The sequence below is a fragment of the Macrobrachium rosenbergii genome, chromosome 9 (assembly GCF_040412425.1).
Source record: "Macrobrachium rosenbergii isolate ZJJX-2024 chromosome 9, ASM4041242v1, whole genome shotgun sequence".
In the NCBI taxonomy this organism is placed as follows: Eukaryota; Metazoa; Arthropoda; class Malacostraca; order Decapoda; family Palaemonidae; genus Macrobrachium; species Macrobrachium rosenbergii.
In genome coordinates, this window is record NC_089749.1 from 55961108 (window position 1) to 55981436 (window position 20329).

The window sequence follows — 20329 nt, forward strand, 5'->3', positions numbered from 1 at the left end:
AAAAGACAAAGACATGACCTTATACAGTAGGGCGAATGAAGTGAAACAAAAGACATGACCTTATACAGTGAAAAGTGAAACAAAAGACATGACCTTATACAGTAGGGCGAATGAAGTGAAACAAAAGACATGACCTTATACAGTAGGGGCGAATGAAGTGAAACAAAGACATGACCTTATACAGTAGGGCGAATGAAGTGAAGAAACAAAAATGACATGACCATGACCTTATACAGTAGGGGCGAATGAAGCGAAACAAAAGACATATGACCTTATACAGTAGGGCGAATGAAGTGAAACAAAAGACATGACCTTATACAGTAGGGCAAATGAAGTGAAACAAAAGACATGACCTTATACAGTAGGGCGAATGAAGCGAAGCAAAAGACATGACCTTATACAGTAGGGCGAATGAAGCGAAACAAAGACATGACCTTATACATAGGGCAAATGAAGTGAAACAAAAGACATGACCTTATACAGTAGGGCGAATGAAGTGAAGCAAAAGACATGACCTTATACAGTAAAAGACATGACCTTATACAGTAAACAAAAGACATGACCTTATACAGTAGGGGCAAATGAAGACCATATGAAACATGAAGTGAAACAAATGACATGACCTTATACAGTAGGGCGAATGAAGTGAAACAAAAGACATATGACCTTATACAGTAGGGCGAATGAAGTGAAACAAAAGACATGACCTTATACAGTAGGGCAGAATGAAGTGAAACAAAAGACATGACCTTATACAGTAGGGCGAAATGAAGTGAAACAAAGAGACATGACCTTATACAGTAGCGGGCGAATGAAGTGAAACAAAAGACATGACCTTATACAGTAGGGCTTAATGGCGAAGCAAAGAATGAAGTGAAACAAAAGACATGACCTTATACAGTAGGGCAAATGAAGTGAAACAAAAGACATGACCTTATACAGTAGGGCGAATGAAGCGAAAGCAAAAGACATGACCTTATACAGTAATGAAGTGAAACAAAAGAAGTGAAGTGAAACAAAAGACATGACCTTATACAGTAGGCGAATGAAGTGAAGCAAAAGACATGACCTTATACAGTAGGGCTAATGAAGTGAAACAAAAGACATGACCTTATACAGTAGGGCGAATGAAGTGAAACAAAAGACATGACCTTATACAGTAGGGCGAATGAAGCGAAGCAAAAGACATGACCTTATACAGTAGGGCGAATGAAGTGAAACAAAAGACATATGACCTTATACAGTAGGGCGAATGAAGTAAAAGAAAACAAAAGAAAGTAGAAAAACTACGAGAGTAAAATTGCTAAAAAATTACGGAAATTTTAACTGAAAAATGAAGGCACATCGTGTGCAACCGACCGTTGTAATAATCTTTGAATATACGATGCATTTAAGATACCTCAACGTAAAATAGAAAATATGTGTATAATTAAATATCTGAAAAAGTATCTTCACTATCTTCGTACAATTTGTTAAAAAATACCTCGACAGGAATATTACTTAATAATAATTTAATGTATAGCTGTCATCATATGCTGAATGAGAGCATTACAAAATGTAAATGGTAATTACCGCATGAAACATTAATATTTTACTAGCATTTCATTTCAAACCGGAAACTGATGCTGAATAAATTATCGTTTCGTGATATGAAATAAATACAGAGAAAATAAATGCTTTACTCTTTCCTGTTATGGTAGCGAGTGCTTTCATTGTTTATGACTTGTATAACTGTTGGTGCATAATTTTTTATTGAATGATCTCTATTCATTTTCTGTTTATCTTTTCTCTTTTCCCCTCCTTCCCTTATATTGTCTTTCTGTTTACATAATGTAGATTTGTTTCAAAGGGAACGTTCACTCATTCTTCGTAATGACAGTAATAATAATTCGTAAAAATCTCGTAATAGCATGAGTCACTAAAATGGTGAAGAAATCCACAATGCTGTAGGTGTAAATATATATTGAAAGTATATATACAAAGGAGAGCTTTCAGAACCTGTTCGATTCTCCTTCTCAGATGAGGAGACTCGAGCAGGTTCTCGAAAGTTCTCCTTTGTACATATATTTTTAATATATATTCACACCTACACCGTTGTGGATTTCTTCGCCACAATAATGATAATAATAATAATCATCATCATCATTTAATTTAATTCGTACGGAGTCTTCCCTATACATCTTATGACCTTTTCTTTATCTCCTAAGTCAATGGTTCTCAACCTGGGGGCGCGCCCCCCTAGGGGGGCGCCAGCAATTTCTAGGGGAGGCGCGAAGCCTAGGGAAAATTTTAAAAATTTTAGAATTATATTCGTTATTTTCTTAACAAGAGTGAGGAACTAATATCCAGAAGTTTATAAAAAAAATGAAAAAAGTATCGCTTTTTAACGTTAGTTTCCTATTGTCTACCACTCTAGTTAGACTCGCTAGGCTTACCATTATTTTTTAAATTATTTACCTCCCTCCCTGTCCCTCGAAACTCCTTGTCTTTCTCTTTTTTTTTTTATTTCCTCCTAATGTGGGAGGGAATTTAACTCATAGATGCAGGGGGGGCGTGGAGGGAAGGACCAGCTTTTATAGGGGGCGTGGTGATAAAAAGGTTGAGAACCACTGTCCTAAGTCCTGTATTAGGTTTCCTAAGGTCATCCACTAAGAGTTACAAAAAGTGAATGAATTAAGATTACAAGGTACACAGGTATTTACATCAGACGGGTTGTTGGGGGCGGGGGGCACGCCACCCCCTGTGAACATCTTTCCTCACTCCCCCTTTAAGCAGCCTAACATCGAGTAGGCCTAGAAGATCGCAACACCTCCGGGACGCGGTCAGCAAAATTTAGTGCACCAACCGCTAAATGCAACCCACCCGTCTGCTATAAATACCTTTGTACCATGTACCTTAACTCATCCGCTTTTTGTAACTCTTAGCAGATGGCCACCAGAGCGCTAGTCGAAACGTCAGAGGAAATAAGAATACTACAACAGAATATCTTTCCACGGTCTTAGGAAGCCTGATGTAACAGCTACAAACTGACTAAATTATGATAAGACGCAAAGGGACGACTCTATACAAATTAAACGCCTGATAAATAACTGTTATATTCAACGCTATTTCCTCTGGAGAAGGTCCCCTCCCTAGTGGTAATAACTATAAAAAATAGCCTTTTAAGCCAAGGTGCATATGAATAATATGAATAAAGGAAGTAATGGGTTTAGATCATACTTAGTTAATTAACATTAAATAGGTTTTCACATGTATACATGACTCCCTAAGCATACTGTAATCGCACTTAGCCCAGGGACTGTACGCAGAATAAACAGCAGTACCCAAAAACTGCCATGAATGCTGATGGTAAATATAATTTTATTTGTAAGTCATCTATTGCATACTTCCACAGCAGGCAAATTTAATTTCAAAATTAAGTGCCTGATATATTTCACACTCCCTGAGAGAGACGCTCTTCGGGAGTCACAAACCCCAGGGTCAACTAGTTCGACCGCCCTCTAAATCATTTGTTTCCAGAATTTGTTACTGTCTGTTTTCTTAATTATTCCTCGCATCATTGTGCCTGTCTGTTTCCAAATGAAGGAGTTTGATAACGTGGTTTTATTATCTTAGGAGACGGTAACGTTTTAAGCAGTGTCTACGTGCGTCTGTTGGTTAACGATTCATCTTGAGAACTGTCTTACGGGTTCGGATGAAATTGGTGAGGGATAGGACGGCGTGTCACCGTGAAAACCCCTCTCTCTCTCTCTCTCTCTCTCTCTCTCTCTCTCTCTCTCTCTCTCTCTCTCTCTCTCTCTCTCTCTCTCTCTCTCATATAAGACTTGTTTTTACATAACTCTGGAAAATCACATCAGTTTTTATATAATAAAATAATAATAATAATAATAATGATAATAATAATAATAATAATAGTAATTTTTGCATATAACCCCCTAAGCCGCCATAGAAACAATCTCGTTCATTACACGGAATTAAGACTTATTCACAAAACATGGAGAACTTGTGTTTCCTTCCTGTCGCCACGGAATCCATATAGGCTCATTATTTAGCCTGGGATTTGTTCACGTAACAAGGGAAACTTGTGTCTCTGCTCCAAAACAAACCCTTTTTCTGTCCCATTAGAGTTTTACTGAACAGAATGCCGGGACGTTTCTTCTTGACACAATCCTTTAATTACCCATCTGTCCCCTTGACCCCTGACACTTTCCTTTGACCCTTTGACCCTTTCTCTAAATTGCTTTTTGTCCCTTCGTTCGCTTCTGATTTTGTGAGGACGCCTGTCCACGTTCCCGCATTTCTGCCTTGTTTTGTTTTCGCTTCTCCTGTAGGTCTGCTACTCTGCTGCTGGCCGGTCGTTTTATTGCATTTTTTCGGGGCGCCTCTCTCTCTCTCTCTCTCTCTCTCTCTCTCTCTCTCTCTCTCTCTCTCTCTCTCTCTCTCTCTCTCCGACTACTTGTGTATGATACTCCCTTCAGCATAAAGGGTTTTCTGTTTAAATAGCAATAAATGACAGAATTTTCAGGAACTGATAACACAATGTACTTAGCTCTTGTTAAGTTCAGAATAAAATAATTATGTATTCTCAACAGCTAGGAAAAGAGCTGATTGTGCTAATTTGTCACCAAACTGACGGAAGTCAAATGAGTGTGACCCCGGATGTTTCTGTAACGATTTTGTTACAGAGAAGTCGTAAGTACATTTATACACACAAATATATGTATATATATGTATATAATATATACATATATATCTCTCTCTAATACATATTTTAAAAGAAGACATCGGTTAAAAATGCTACAGGTAAGATAGTTATAGGTTGAATAAAGAGAGAGAGAGAGAGAGAGGTGGCGCTTGGAACTTCTCATAACTGATAATGTAAAACATGAAAATGAAGATTATTTGTATATATACATATATATTATATATATAATACATGTGTATATATATACATATATATAAATTCCTGTGATAAAAGACCACAGTTATAAAGAAACGCTGCCAGAGATAACGTACAATGCCAGAAATACGATTCTAAAAAGTCAGAGAAAAGAATTGGCCTAAAAAGCAGGTCGTTTGTCAGGTCGAAAAACGGGAGACAACAGAGCTCGGTGTTTTCTTCTTCTTCTTCTTCTTCTTGTTCTTCTTCTTTTTCCTCCTCTTCTTCTTCTCTCGTTTTTCTCGTTGGAAAGGGAAACGGGGCCGTGTTATTGTCAGTTTAAAGGAAGTTTAGGTATCTCCACCTCGCTGGAAAAAGTTTTACAGCCGAAAGGAAATCGAAATAGACCGGTAAATTTAGACGGAGTGACGTGCTTCACATACACACGCACAGGGGGAGAGAGAGAGAGAGAGAGAGAGAGAGAGAGAGAGAGAGAGAGAGTGGTCTCTAAAATGCAGCAACAGCTTAGTACATTGTGTTATCTATTGTTGTAATATTTGTATTTTATTGCAATTTTGAAAAAGGAGCCTCTTACACAAATAGTCAGAGAGAGAGAGAGAGAGAGAGAGAGAGAGAGAGAGAGAGAGAGAGAGAGAGAGAGAGAGAGGTGGCCTCTAAAAATGCAGCAACAGCTTAGTACATTGTGTTATCTATTGCTGTAATTTTTGTATTTTTTTTTGAAAAGGAGCCTCTTACACAAAATAGAGAGAGAGAGAGAGAGGTTCCTGCAAAAAAACTGTAACAGCTTAGTAGTCATTATCTATTGCTGTAATTTTTGTATTTTATTGCAATTTTTAAAAGCGGTGCCTCTTACACAAATAGTCAGAGAGAGAGAGAGAGAGAGAGAGAGAGATAGTCTGACGAATGGTGTCACGCTGATCGACCCACAGTCGATTTCTCATTACATAATGAAAATATAATTCAACAGAGCTCTGAGCCTTTACGTCTGCGCTCTCTCTCTCTCTCTCTCTCTCTCTCTCTCTCTCTCTCTCTCTCTCTCTCTCTCTCTCTCTCTCTCTCTCTCTCTCGTGTGTGTGTGAGTGAGTTCTTTAGCATCCAGCATACCTCTGTTGACCTGAGGAGTGAATTATATACCTAGTTGTCAGTCGACAGTGGTGGGTTGCATCGAAGGTGGAGAGAGAGAGAAAAACTTCATTATTTTTAAAATTAACACAATTAAATGAAAACTTGAAAGCGAGATACATGGTAAAGCAAAATAATAATAATAATAATAATAATAATGAAATAATAATGATAATAACAATAATAATAATAATAATAATAATAATAATAATAATAATAAAAGAGAGAGAGAGAGAGAATATCACAAATTTGTTAACTACCAAACCATATAGTAAAGGACCTTGACAAAATTCTATATATAACAAACATCAACATCATTTCGCTGGCCTACAGAACCTTTAGAAAAATCAGACTCGTATTTGCGCCCTTCAGCAAGATTCTAATTCACTGCTCGAAATGAAATTCCTGAGAGAAATATATATATATATATTTACCCGTCTTTCACATTACACTGATTTAGCTCGGGTAACCTAAGGCCATTAATTTAAAACATTTAATCTTTAAGCGAGGGGGAACTTACAGCGTAAATATAAACTATATCTCGAGAAAAACCTAATTCATTAATTGCAAATGAACGGGACGGTTTGCACAGTCTGAGGAAAGAGAACTTGCAGCGTGATGAATGTATACCGCGTCTCTAAAAAATTATTATTATTATTATTATTATTATTATTATTATTAAATTAATTTTATTTTATTATTTTTATTTTTTATTATTTTTATTTTTATCATTATTATTATTATTATTATTATTATTATTATTATTATTATATTATTATTATTATTATTATTATTATTATTTTATTATTGTCATAATTATTATTTTATTTTTATTATTATTATTTTTATTTTTGATCATTATTATTAATAATAATAATATTATTATTATTATTATTATTATTATTATTATTATTATTATTATTATTATTATATTATTATTATTATTCAGAAGATGAACCCCGTTCAGATGGAACTAGCCTGCAGGTGCCACTGATTTGAAATCCAAGCTTCCGGAGAATATTGCGTTCATTTGCAAGAAATAAAAGAAGGTAAAGAAGAGATCAGCCCTGAGAAAAAGGAATTAATTAACAAATTAATAAGCGAACAGATAAAAATGTAAATAAATCATTAAAGTAAAAGGAGGATTAGAAAGAAAACAAAAAGGTGAATTCATTATTCGCAAGCGAATGGAAGAACGGACCTCGTCGTCCATAGGAGCAAAACTTCTAATTCTTCTTCTTCTTCTTCTTCTTCTTCTTCTTCTTCTTCTTCTTCTTCTTCTTCTTCTGCTCCCTCGTGGGCGCCTTTCATTCATGCCTGCAGAATGGGCGGAATGACTCCTCTCCGGTAACTCATCCACTAATGGAGCGACATTTCCCGGCCTGGTAACGGAAGTAATCTTCCCTCGGCGCTCAATATCGTCCTCGGGATAAATGCAAAAACAAAAAGAATAAAAAATAAAAACTTGCAACTATTTTATGGACATTTTCTCTCCCATGCGTCGTTTCAAGTGCCACCTGCAACCGAGGTCGAGGTCTTGCTTTGGACAGCATGCTGAGTGTGATGTTTGTTTAAAAAGTAAATTAATTGATCTATAAATAAGCTATAAGTTGACCCGTAAACAATCTATTTCTGTTCAGAAAAGCACACCTGGCCAATGAGGACAGTTTGTTATAAATAAATCAGCTGGACCGCTGGTGTAGTGGTTAGTGTTGGGGTTTGCCACTCAGATGTCGTGGGGGGCGGGGGCGGGGTTCGCGTCTCGCCTGTGGCGATGAAAAAGCCCTGGCTTTGTATCATGATCAGTTACTGCCGCAGTGTGGGGTCTGCTGCGGTGTGAGGTTGAAACCAAAAATCTTTGGAAGCTTTAATTTCAAGTCAGTGGCCCCTTTGGTGTGTTTGTTCCCTGTGAATAGGATTCACCTACTGAAATAATAATAATAATAAGAAAAAGAAAAAGAAGGAAGAAGAAGAAAATAATGCGGATCTGTCCTGGTCAAAAAGTAACTGAATATGTAAGTGATCTTAACTTTCCCTTACGTTTGATTCAACATCGGTGTTATTTGCACTTAAAGGAAAGCCAGTGTAAGAACAGAAAACATCGACCACAATAAGTTAACGATGAAAGCTGTAAGGTTGGATAATAAATGTCCAGGACAAATTAAATCCTAAAAAGATTATATATATATATATATATATATATATATATATATATATATATATATATATATATATATATATATATATATATATATATATATATATATATATATATATATATATATATATATATATATATATATATATATATATATTACAATATTAGCATGAGCGATAGCACTGTTTAAAAAAATTATTTTGGCCCTTGAATTAAAACTAAACTTATTTATCAAAATACTGTTAATTTTTTACTCTTAATATTTGCTTCTAAGAAGAATAACAAAATATGACCAAGGAATTTTGCCCATTAGCACAGGATGAAAATTGACAATTTGTATCACGAATCTGTCACATCTTCCAGAGTGTGGAAGTTTCTGACATCTCCAGCATATCTCAGATTAATCAACGTTTCCTTTTTCAAGGCTGTCATCATCTCGAAGGGGAAATCCATTAACGCGCCCTCTTGCAGGACCCACCTTGTTTTGGGCAGTGATGGCAGTGTCGACTTCTGGCAGTGGAAAAGGTCATATGTTTTCCTACCGTATTAATATGTCAGAACTACAGAATCCAACTCTGTTTACCCCGCAGAATAATTTTGTGAAAGTATTCTCGGCCTCTACACAATAAAATCCTTCCCATTCTCACCCCCTCCCATCCACAAAATAATTTTCTTAAACCCCTCTGGACATATACACAGTAAAACCCAGCTCTATTTCTCCCACAAAATTTTGTCAAAGGCTTTCCGAACTATATACAATGAAAACCATCCATTTTTCTTCAACAATATAATTTTGTCAGAACCATCTCGGCCCATACACGATAAAATCCATCTCTTTTCCCCTCCACGAAATAATTTTGTAAAAACCTTCTTGTCCCGTACACTATAAAATCCATCTCTTTACACCCTACCCCCCACAAAATAATTTTGTCAAAGGCTTCTCGTACAATGCATAATCGAAAGTTCTCCTTCCTTATTCTTATGTCAGAACTTTCTATTTTTATAGTATGGAAAAAATTCATTTCTCCTACAAAACAGCGTTGCAATTGTCCAGATATCCAGGGCATCATGTGTATCATGAGGTAGATGGATGGTGATAAGCAGATGTCAAATACATGTGTCTCGTAAATAAGGACTTTTATCTGGCGTTAGTAAATTTATCGTTGACTGATAAAACAATGGCTTTCAAGCGTAGGAAACCGCTGATCTAACACGGAAATTAACTGTGGCTTGACAAACTACCATTTCCGATCCTTCTTTGGTCTGAGTTGGCACCGATCTTTCATTTGCGAATTATCCTGAATCGACAAAGTGTATCATTGCGCTCTTCTCTTTAAAAGAGCATTAATCCGTCGCTGACAAATGATCTTAAATTGATAAGCCATAGTTTTCTGCCCTTCTCTTCTATGAGGTCTTTCTGGCCTTTCATTGATTTATCATCGCAGTTTGTCAAACTTTATTTTATAGCCTTTTTTAGTTTTCTGTAAAAGAAAACTATTTTGCCGGCTTTGTCTGTCCGTCCGTCCGCACTTTTTCTGTCCACCCTCAGATCTTAAAAACTATTGAGGCTAGAGGGCTGCAAATTGGCATGTTGATCATCCACCATCCAGTCATCAAACATACCAAATTGCAGCCCTCCAGCCTCAGCAGTTTTTGTTTTATCTAAGTTAAAGTTGGCCATAATCGTGCATCTGGTTATGATATGGGATAGGCCACCACCGGGCCGTGGTTGAAGATTCATGGGCCGCGGCATTATACCGAGACCACCGAAAGATAGTTCTGTTTTCTGTAGCCTTGATTAAACGCTGTAGCGGTTGTACAGAAAACTCGATTGCGCCGAAGAAACTTCGGCGCATTTTTTACTTGTTTTTCTATGGGATGGCTTTGCTCTGTCCTTGCTGAGTCATCATAAATTGACAAAATATGTTTTACCTCTCTGTGCTAATGAAAGGCGCCGTTCTATAAATCCCAAAGCAAAGTCTTTCATTCCCAACGTTCAGTGCTTTGACTTTGCGATGCTATTGCAACAGACCGTGAATCATCTTAATAACAGTACTTGTACACACGAACCCACGATTTAGCATATTATCAAACTCTCCGCGAATGAGCCGGGGTACGCATAATGGTTTTTCACGCTCCATACTTCACGCAAATTGCTTGAGAAATTACACAGTTCTCCTTAAAATGTCCGCTGCTAATGTTTGGATACTGGAGACTTCGGGAATAATCGCCCGGAGTTATCTGTCACGAGGGAATACATTACTTTTCCCAGACAGAATCAAGCTGAGAATAGAACTTGGTTTTATTTTTTTGTAGCCATTGCTGTAGTTGGTGGAATTTATGTTCCTCGTTTAATTGTCTAAGAAAAATGCGATAGGAGAACTCGAGAATTCTCAGATCCTGTTTGATTCAAATTATTATCTTTCAGGCACAAAACATACATTATTTTTCTGTTATTCAAATGAACAATCTCTCATCAGTAAGAACTTTCGATAACCATTGATTTGCATCGTAGAGAGAGCCCATCTTTTAGAGAAAACGTATCTATTTCATTTTGTTTTTTGTGAATATTTTTCTATTACATCTTTCTTATTACAAATTGATACATCTTTATAATTTTTTCTACCGGAAAATATTTTTTAAGAGGCCTCGTTTTTGGCAGTATTCATAATTAATCTGTCTATTCAGTACTCAGCAACTGTTATCATTTTGGGTTATAAACATTTTTATGGTATATCCATCCTAATTAGTAAACTTGAATTCAAGACTAATTAAAATCCAAATGCATTGCAAAGAGAAGCAGCGAAAGAAAATACTGAATGATATGCAGATGCATCGCAAACGCAATTACCCTCTTGAATGAAAAGATAATAGAGATTTCTAAATGATTCCATTTTCTGAAACAGAAGATAAAATTGAAGGTAACAGTAAAAATGTTCCACAACATCACCCATTCCCTACGACGTTCGAAAGCGCATCATTGGAAGCAGAATAAAGAAACCCGGAGTGGGATGATGAATATTCAGATGTTTTGTAAACAGTAATATCTTCCTTGATGAAAAGAAAATAAAGAGTCCTCAACTGGACCCACTCTTTGAAACGGAACTGTAGGAAAGACTTTTTTTGAAACGCAACTGTAGGAAACTTTTTGAAACGGGACTGTAGGACAGACTTTTTGGAACGGAACTGTGGGACAGACTTTTTTGAAATGGAACTGTAGGAGAGACTTCTTTTTGGAACGGAACTGTAAGAAAGACTTTTTGAAACGGAACTGTAGGAAAGACTTTTGAAACGGAACTGTAGGAAAGACTTTCTGAAACGGAACTGTAGGAAAGACTTTTTGAAACGGAACTGTAGAAAAACTTTTTGAAACGGAACTGTAGGAAAGACTTTTTGAAACGGAACTGTAGAAAAGACTTTTTGAAACGGAACTGTAGGAAAGGAGCTTTGACAAACAAATTGCTCGAAAAGTTTGTCCACTCTGTGCAATGTCTCTCAGCCCATGTGGTCACCTCTCGAGAAATTTAAAGTGAAATGAAAAGAAAATTATCAACAACGCTGAGAAAAATGAAACTAACTTAATATGATTAAAAAAAAATCAATTTCGAAGGGGATCATAAAGTATGCATAATTATAAACGACAAAAAATTAATACAAAAATTGTTTTAAAAATGTATTTTATATGGGATCATAAAGTATTTGTGATTTTTAGCTTCATTGGTTTGAGAGAAGAGAGAGAGAGAGAGAGAGAGAGAGAGAGAGAGAGAGAGAGAGAGAGATAGAGAATGTATCAATGTAAATTTCCCCATTTTTTTGTCAAGTTACATTTGTATACATATATACCTGTATCTGTCTATCTGTCCATCTATCTATCTATATATATATATATATATATATATATATATATATATATATATATATATATATATGTGTGTGTGTGTGTGTGTGTGTGTAACTGCAAAATAAAACCATATTTCTCATCAAGACGCTAGATAACAATACAACCAGTTAAAAGCTTCCACGGAGCGACCTCAGTTTACAAGGAAAGAATACTGATGCATTTGTGTCCAAAAGTCTAAAGCCAGGTAAGACCCAAAAAGAAGACAGTAATACAGACAAAGGCAGTACAAAGGTCTCCTGACGTGTGAGACTCGCTCAAAAGAAGATGATATAGACACAGAGACGTGATAAAGCATCATTGTCCATTGGCACCCTAGTAAATGTATAATCATGGAGACGTGTTTTAAAGGTCTGTTCTCTTTAGAGAACTTGCAGGAAGAAGAAGAAGCAAACCATTGGCAGAACATTGATGATCGTCATCATACAGCTACCAGTTCCTGTAAAATGTTCATTACTTATTATCATTATCATCCGCAGTAAGATGCAGATACCAGCGTATCTAAAAGTTTATCACTTGCCATTTTGTGCAGCATCAGCAGAATCATTTTGCGCAGCATCAGTGGAACCATTTTCTGCAGCGTCAGCAGAATCTTTTTCTGCAGCATCAGCAGAACCATTTTCTGGAGCATCAGTAGAACCATTTTCTGCAGCATCAGCAGAGGCATTTTCTGCAGCATCAGTGGAACCATTTTCTGCAGCACCAGCAGAACCATTTTCTGCAGTATCAGCAGAACCCTTTTCTGCAGCATCAGCAGAACCTTTTTCTGCAGCATCAGCAGAACCATTTTCTGCAGTATCAGCAGAACCTTTTTTCTGCAGCATCAGCAGAGCCTTTTTCTGCAGTATCAGCAGAACCATTTTCTGCAGCATCAGCAGAACTATTTTCTGCAGCATCAGCAGAACCATTTTCTGCAGCATCAGCAGAACCTTTTTCTGCAGCATCAGCAGAACCTTTTTCTGCAGCATCAGCAGAACCATTTTCTGCAGCATCAGCAGAACTTTTTTTCTGCAGATCAGCAGAACCATTTTCTGCAGCATCAGCAGAACCTTTTTCTGCAGCATCAGCAGAACCTTTATCTGCAGCATCAGCAGAACCTTTATCTGCAGCATCAGCAGAACCATTTTCTGCAGCATCAGCAGAACCATTTTCTGCAGCATCAGCAGAACCATTTTCTGCAGCATCAGCAGAACCATTTTCTGCAGCATCAGCAGAACCTTTTTTCTGCAGCATCAGCAGAGCCATTTTCTGCAGTATCGGCAGAACCATTTTCTGCAGCATCAGAACCTTTTTTCTGCAGCATCAGCAGAGCCATTTTCTGCAGCATCAGCAGAACCATTTCCTGCAGCATCAGCAGAACCATTTTCTGCAGCATCAGCAGAACCATTTTCTGCAGCATCAGCAGAACCATTTCCTGCAGCATCAGCAGAACCATTTCCTGCAGCATCAGCAGAACCATTTTCTGCAGCATCAGCAGAACCATTTCCTGCAGCATCAGCAGAACCATTTCCTGCAGCATCAGCAGAACCTTTTTCTGCAGCATCAGCAGAACCATTTTCTGCAGTATCAGCCAGAATCCAGCGCCTCAAAAGTTTATCAATTATAAGTATCCTCCACAAAAATGTATAGATACAAGTCCCTAATAGTTTATCAAATATTATTATCCGCAGCAGCGCGCGGATATTCCCACCTCCAGAACTTTATTAGTTGACCAATATTGTCCTCTTGGGCGTGAAGATGTATCGGCTTCATTAAAGCTGTTGCTACAATGCCAAACCAATTTCTCTGGACGAAAGAGAGGATTAATAACATGGTAATCGAGTAGGAGCAGCAGACTTCATAAAAACAGCCCTCTCTCTCTCTCTCTCTCTCTCTCTCTCTCTCTCTCTCTCTCTCTCTCTCTCTCTCTCTCTCTCTCTTTCTATTATCACATGAAAGAACTTCCCCTTTACTCCTGCTCTTTCATTTTCATCTTTTGGAAGAACTTACACTCTCTCTCTCTCTCTCTCTCTCTCTCTCTCTCTCTCTCTCTCTCTCACCTCATGGAAGAACTTGCCTTTCTCTCTCTCTTTCTCATGGAAGAACTTACCAACCGCTCTCTCTCTCTCTCTCTCTCTCTCTCTCTCTCTCTCTCTCTCTCTCTCTCTCTCTCTCTCTCTCCCCCCCCCCCCTTGTTTTTCATGCCTCCCTATCAATATATCGTGTTCTGAGCTCAATAAACGAATGCCGGTGACTTGCATAGTAATGGCCGTTTCGGGACAGGGCCTCTGTTTCGAGTGTCCAGGCATGTGTATCTGTTTGAGAACGACATTGCAACGACCCTCTCTCTCTCTCTCTCTCTCTCTCTCTCTCTCTCTCTATTATCACATGAAAGTGCTTCCCCTTTTGCCCTTTCATCTCGTGGAAGAACTTACGCCTGCCTCTCTCTCTCTCTCTCTCTTATCACATGAAAGAATTTCCCCTTCTCTCCCCCTTTTTCATCTCGTGGAAGAGCTTACACCTCTCTCTCTCTCTCTCTCTCTCTCTCTCTCTCTCTCTCTCTCTCTCTCTCTCTCTCTCTCTCTCTCTCTCTCTCTCTCAAGTATATTATGTACAACCCTGGCTCTGTCTTTCCATTTCTGGTATCTCTTATACACCTTCCTTCTCTCTCTCTCTCTCTCTCTCTCTCTCTCTCTCTCTCTCTCTCTCTCTCTCTCTCTCTCTCTTTATACTCCTGGGGTCAACAAAAGTAGGTTCGTGTATTGTAAAATTAAGAACTCGACGCCATTCCCAGATGAGGCCTCAACGTCCGAAATACATGGGCGTATTTGTTCCCCTTTTTCGAACGAAGGTAAACTGAGATAAAAAAAAACTCCTTTGGTATATATAAATAAAGGAAACTACCCTTTCAAATGCGTGTTTATATATATATATATATATATATATATATATATATATATATATAGATATATATATATATATAGATATAATTATATATATATATATATATATATATATATATAATATATATGTAATAACTAATCATATATATATATATATATATATATATATAGATAGATAGATAGATAATTCTAATCATATGTATATATACACAAGGTTCAACATACACAAACACGCCCACACAAATACACTAAACACAAAAGTATGAATTAAAAATATGTCCTTTAAATTGCATCACAACAATAAAATAAAATAAATTATTACCCCAATAAACCTGTGTCATCCATCAGACGATAAAAAGGGGGAATTCACACATGTAGATGGGCTGCCATTCCAGTCAGATTGGAAATCCTCAGATTCCACTGTTCCAGTTTCAGTATTCTTCCGTTTACATCAGAAATTCCTGGATGCTGCTGTTTTTCCGTTTTAAATAAATGATAAATGACCGGATTCCATCACTCTTCCAAAACCAGAAACTCCAGATTCCCCTATTCTTACGATTAAGTCAGAAATCGTTTGATTCCACTATTCTTCCAATTATCAGAAGTGCTCAAATTCCTTTAATCTTTCTAAATCATGAATCCCCAGATTCCACTACTTTCGTTTCAATGAGAAATCCGTAGATTCCAGTACTTTCATTTCAGTCAGAAATTCATTGATTCCAAACTTCCATATAAACCAGAAATCCTTAGATTTCACTACTTCCTTTTAAATCAGAAATCCTTGGATTCCATTAGTTACGTTTCAGCCAGAAATCCTTAGATTCCAAAATTCCACATAAATCGGAAATCATCGGAAACAACTACTTCCATGTAAGTCAGTAATCTTCTGATTCCAAAATTCCATGTAAATCAGAAATCATCGGATTCCAATACTTCCACTTCAATCACGAATCCTTGGATTCCACTACTTCCATTTAAACCAGAAATCCTTTGATTCCAAAATTCCATATAAATTAGAAATCATCAGATTCCAGTACTTCCATTTCAATCAGGAATCCTTGGATTTCAGAATTCCATTTCAATCAGAAACCCTTGGATTCCACTACTTTTAATTCAGTCAGAAATTCATAGATTCCAAACTTCCATATAAATCAGAAATCCTTAGATTTCACTACTTTCATTTCAATCAAAAATTCATAGATTCCAAACTTCCATATAAATCAGAAATCATAGATTCAACTACTTCCATTTCAATCAGAAATCCTTGGATTCCATTACTTCCATTTCAGCCAGAAATCCTTAGATTCCAAAATTCCATATAAATCAGAAATCATCGGAAACTTCCATGTTAGTCAGAAATCTTCTGATTCCAATTTTTCCATTAAATACAGAAAAAATAGATTCCACAGAAGTCTTCCTCCAAAGCCATTTTAGTTCTCTCTTTGCAACATTCATATAATTATACATAGTCATGATTATGCACACGCCTTTGTCTGACATTTAATTCGTACAAAATTTAAGACCAATCGATAAGCAAGTTCCTGCACAATAATAAAATTTCTCCTTAAAGAAATTTTATATTCATTTTGTAGAAGAAATTTGTATTCATTTTCCTAAATTACCATACTCATCATGGCCTCCAATTTGACTGACAGGGAATTATTCTGAAGGGTTTTTGTTATTTTGGACAACCTTCTTCTCAACAGTTCATAAACAGATTTTACCGAGTGTAGATATGTTTCCTTTGTCTGTGTATTAAACAAATACAATCCTCCTTACGTTTTTGTAGAATTATTTATTAATTTGTTAGTTTAGTTTTCTTTTTTAATAGATGAGCTCTTCTTTCTGTATTTCCCGTGAATTTCTAATGACCACCGTATTTTTTGGAAGCCCCTTTGGTGGGCTTGTTCCCTATGAATAGGGTTCATCATCTGAATAATAATAATAATAATAATAATAATAATAATAATAATAATAATAATAATAATAATAACAACACTTATAGATTCATACATTGGTAGAGATGTCCAAGTTCTGTTATCTAGTAGAAAAATACACGTAATTTTCTTTATTATGAAATTAATACATCAGCAAAAATCGACCTTTAAGACAGTTACAAAATATATATAAGATCATTAAAAAAAAAAAAAAAGTTCCTCATAATTTGACATCACTCACGTCACGTGATCTCTCTCTCTCTCTCTCTCTCTCTCTCTCTCTCTTCCTCGTCACCGAATTGGGCTCCTGAATGGTAATCACGTGAGTGGGGGGTGGTAGTAAGGCGGTAAACTTCAGAAGTTCTGGAACTGCGAAGTAATGAACTTCAAAACTGCCAATTTACGTCGTCATGGCCGGTGACGAGGGTGCTGGAATGACTTGGGGGTGTCTTCAAAGTTGCTAAAATGGTTTACGAAAATATCGAGAGGAGAAAAATATCCTGTAAATATTTTTTATTTTATTTTGAAGAAAAGAATCCTGTAAATATTTCAAATCTTTTGAAAAAATCCTGTAAATATTTGGAATCTTATTTTGAAAGAAAATATCTTGTGAATATTTTTAATTTTATTTTTCAAAAATGTCCTATAAATATTTTGAATCTTATTTTGAAAAAAATCCTGTAAATATTTTGAATTTTATTTTGAAAAAAATATCCTGTAAATATTTTGAATCTTATTTTGAATAAAAATATCCTGTAAATATTTTGAATCTTATTTTGAAAAAAAGTATCCTGTAAATATTTCGAATTTTATTTTGAAAAAAATATCATGTAAATATTTCGAAGTTTATTTAGAAAAAGTATCCTGTAAATATTTTGATTCTTATTTTGAAAAAAATATCCTGTAAATACTTTGAATCTTATTTCGAAAAAAAATATCCGTAAATATTTTGATTCTTGTTATGAAAAAAATATCCAGTAAATATTTTGAATCGTATTTTAAAAAAATATCCTGTAAATATTTTGAATCTTATATGGAAAAAAAGATCCTGTAAATATTTTGAATCTTATTAAAAAAAAATAAATAAATAACTTGCAAATATTTTGAACCTTTCCAGAGATCATTCTTGTGCGGAGCCTAAGACTCGTAAGCAATCATGATAATGATCATTTTCAAGAGAGAGAGAGAGAGAGAGAGAGAGAGAGAGAGAGAGAGAGAGAGAGAGAGAGAGAAAGCAATAAATACGAAGTCTAACAAGAGCTGATTTTAGTTATGGATAAAAGATAGAATATTTAAGACTCTATGAAAGAGAGAGAGAGAGAGAGCAATAAGTAATAAATATACGTTATAATAAGAGCAGATTTAGTCGTGGGTAAAAGATAAAAGAAGAGTTAACAGATTCTCTGAGAGAGAGAGAGAGAGAGAGAGAGAGAGCAATAAATAGAAATTTTACCAAGCGCTAGTCTCGTCATGTAAAAGAGACAATGAATAAAAGAATCTATGAAAGAGAGAGAGAGAGAAAGAGAGAGAGAGAGAGAGAGAGAGAGAAGGGCACTTCATCGTAAAAAGCAAGAGAGAGAGAGAGAGAGAGAGAGAGACCTTGACATTTCCTCGTTTTAAACAAAATGCAGAAAGAGATAGAAACACACACACACACCCGCAATCCTGAATTCCATGCGAACATACCGTTAAAAGAACAAGACTGAAAGGGACAAATAATAATAATAATAATAATAATAATAATAATAATAATAATAATAATAATAATAATAATAATAATAATAATACCATAAAAAGCATTTCAAGAATAGTTTCAGTCCGATGATCAGAGCAAATGCACCAACTGTGCTCTCGTCGACAAGCAAATATCATCTCACCCTTTTGCAGATTGCAAACACCTATTTCGAGCAACGAACCTCACACACACACACATTCCCCTTTTTTCTGACGAATCAAGTTGCAAATGTTGCGTTTCATTCAAGTTTTTTTACTTCTAGAGTATTTCATTAAACGTCTGCAGTCGATCTGAGTTCTGTTGGCGTTTGCTTCGTAGAATTACACAAGATGAGGCTTTCTGATTTTGATGTCAGTATAGATTAAGGAGGAAAGGTTCCTAGAATTTAAACGCCTGTGTGTTTCTCTCTCTCTCTCTCTCTCTCTCTCTCTCTCTCATCTCTCTCTCTATATATATATATATATATATATATATATATATATATATATATATATATATATATATATATATATATATATATATATATATATATATATATATATATGTATATATATATATATATATATATATATATATATATATATATATATATATATATATATATATCATTGTTCCTTACAACTGTGGGATTCCCAGTTCCTATTTTAAAAATCATTTCAGACGCCTAGTATTCTCTCTCTCTCTCTCTCTCTCTCTCTCTCTCTCTCTCTCTCTCTCTATATATATATATATATATATATATATATATATATATATATATATATATATATATATATATATATATATATATATATAATTGATATAATTTATATATTGTGTGTAACAGCGTTTAGACTTACCTACATCCAGCCCGGGGCTTAGCTTACCTCACCATCCTTATATACAGATGAATATAAAAAAATTTGGTGCGACTTTCAGGACAGCACATACGCTCCGTCGAGTGGGGACTTGAAGTCTCGACCATCACTTATATTACCTTTTCTGGACATTCCCATTGGACTTTTGTCCTACTGCCTCGTTGGAATCCTATATGGTTCAGGGAACAAAGAGAGAAGGAGAGAATCCCCGAACAGGTAAGTTCTGATAGCTTAGATAGGGAGAGTAAGTGGTAAGACATTAGGTACCTCTGACAGTCTTGTCGATACCTTTTGCCTCTTAACGCTCTCATCACATGACCAGACCATCCAAGTGTGAAAGATGTGGTATACGAATTTTCTGGGCATCCCCACAAGTCTTTGTTCCATTGCTTTGACATATATTACTTCCCAGGCTGAGTGCGCTCCTCTTTTCCTTTTCTTACTACATGATCAGACCATCCCAGTCAACCAGAAGTGACCTCTTTGAAAGAATAATCTGGGGGAAAATGACAACGAACGGAATCTATTTCTTTTATTCAAAAGTGACTTACTTACAGCGTACAGTCGGTGTTACATAGAATTCTCATTTGTTAAGAAAACCAAGAAAAAGAAAAATGCCGTAAAAAAGACAATGACAGAGAAGTTAGAAAGGACTCAAAAAAAAAGTTTTTTTTTTTACCAAGTTATCATTAACTGGACACAGAAGACTACATGACATTGATTTGGGCCGTGAATATAAAATTATCTTCACTTCATTATCATAAATAAGCTTCGTAGAGAGACGGTGGTATTTAGGCTCAAACATATTTTTTGAAACTGACGCATACATCCACGTACAGG

At 35.8% G+C, this 20329-nt stretch overlaps 1 protein-coding gene across 1 annotated transcript; it reads right to left on the reverse strand.

The window, feature by feature from the left end:
• Positions 1–12590: 12590 nt before the first annotated feature.
• LOC136841994 (tol-Pal system protein TolA-like) lies at positions 12591–13323 on the reverse strand. The gene is made up of 2 exons (XM_067109397.1): positions 12936–13323; positions 12591–12844 (listed from the first exon to the last, which is right to left on the reverse strand). The coding sequence occupies exons 1-2, from the start codon at positions 13321–13323 to the stop codon at positions 12591–12593; spliced, it is 642 nt and encodes a 213-aa protein (XP_066965498.1).
• Between the last annotated feature and the right edge of the window lie 7006 nt (positions 13324–20329).

What these genes read in the sequence shown, in the direction of transcription:
- LOC136841994 (XM_067109397.1), bottom strand. Translation starts at nt 13,323, where the DNA reads ATGGCTCTGCTGATGCTGCAGAAAAAAGGTTCTGCTGATGCTGCAGAA. An exon ending in TGCTGATGCTGCAGAAAATG is followed by an intron (nt 12,845 to 12,935) that starts GTTCTGCTGATA and finishes CTGATGCTGCAG; the next exon opens with AAAAAGGTTCTGCTGATGCT.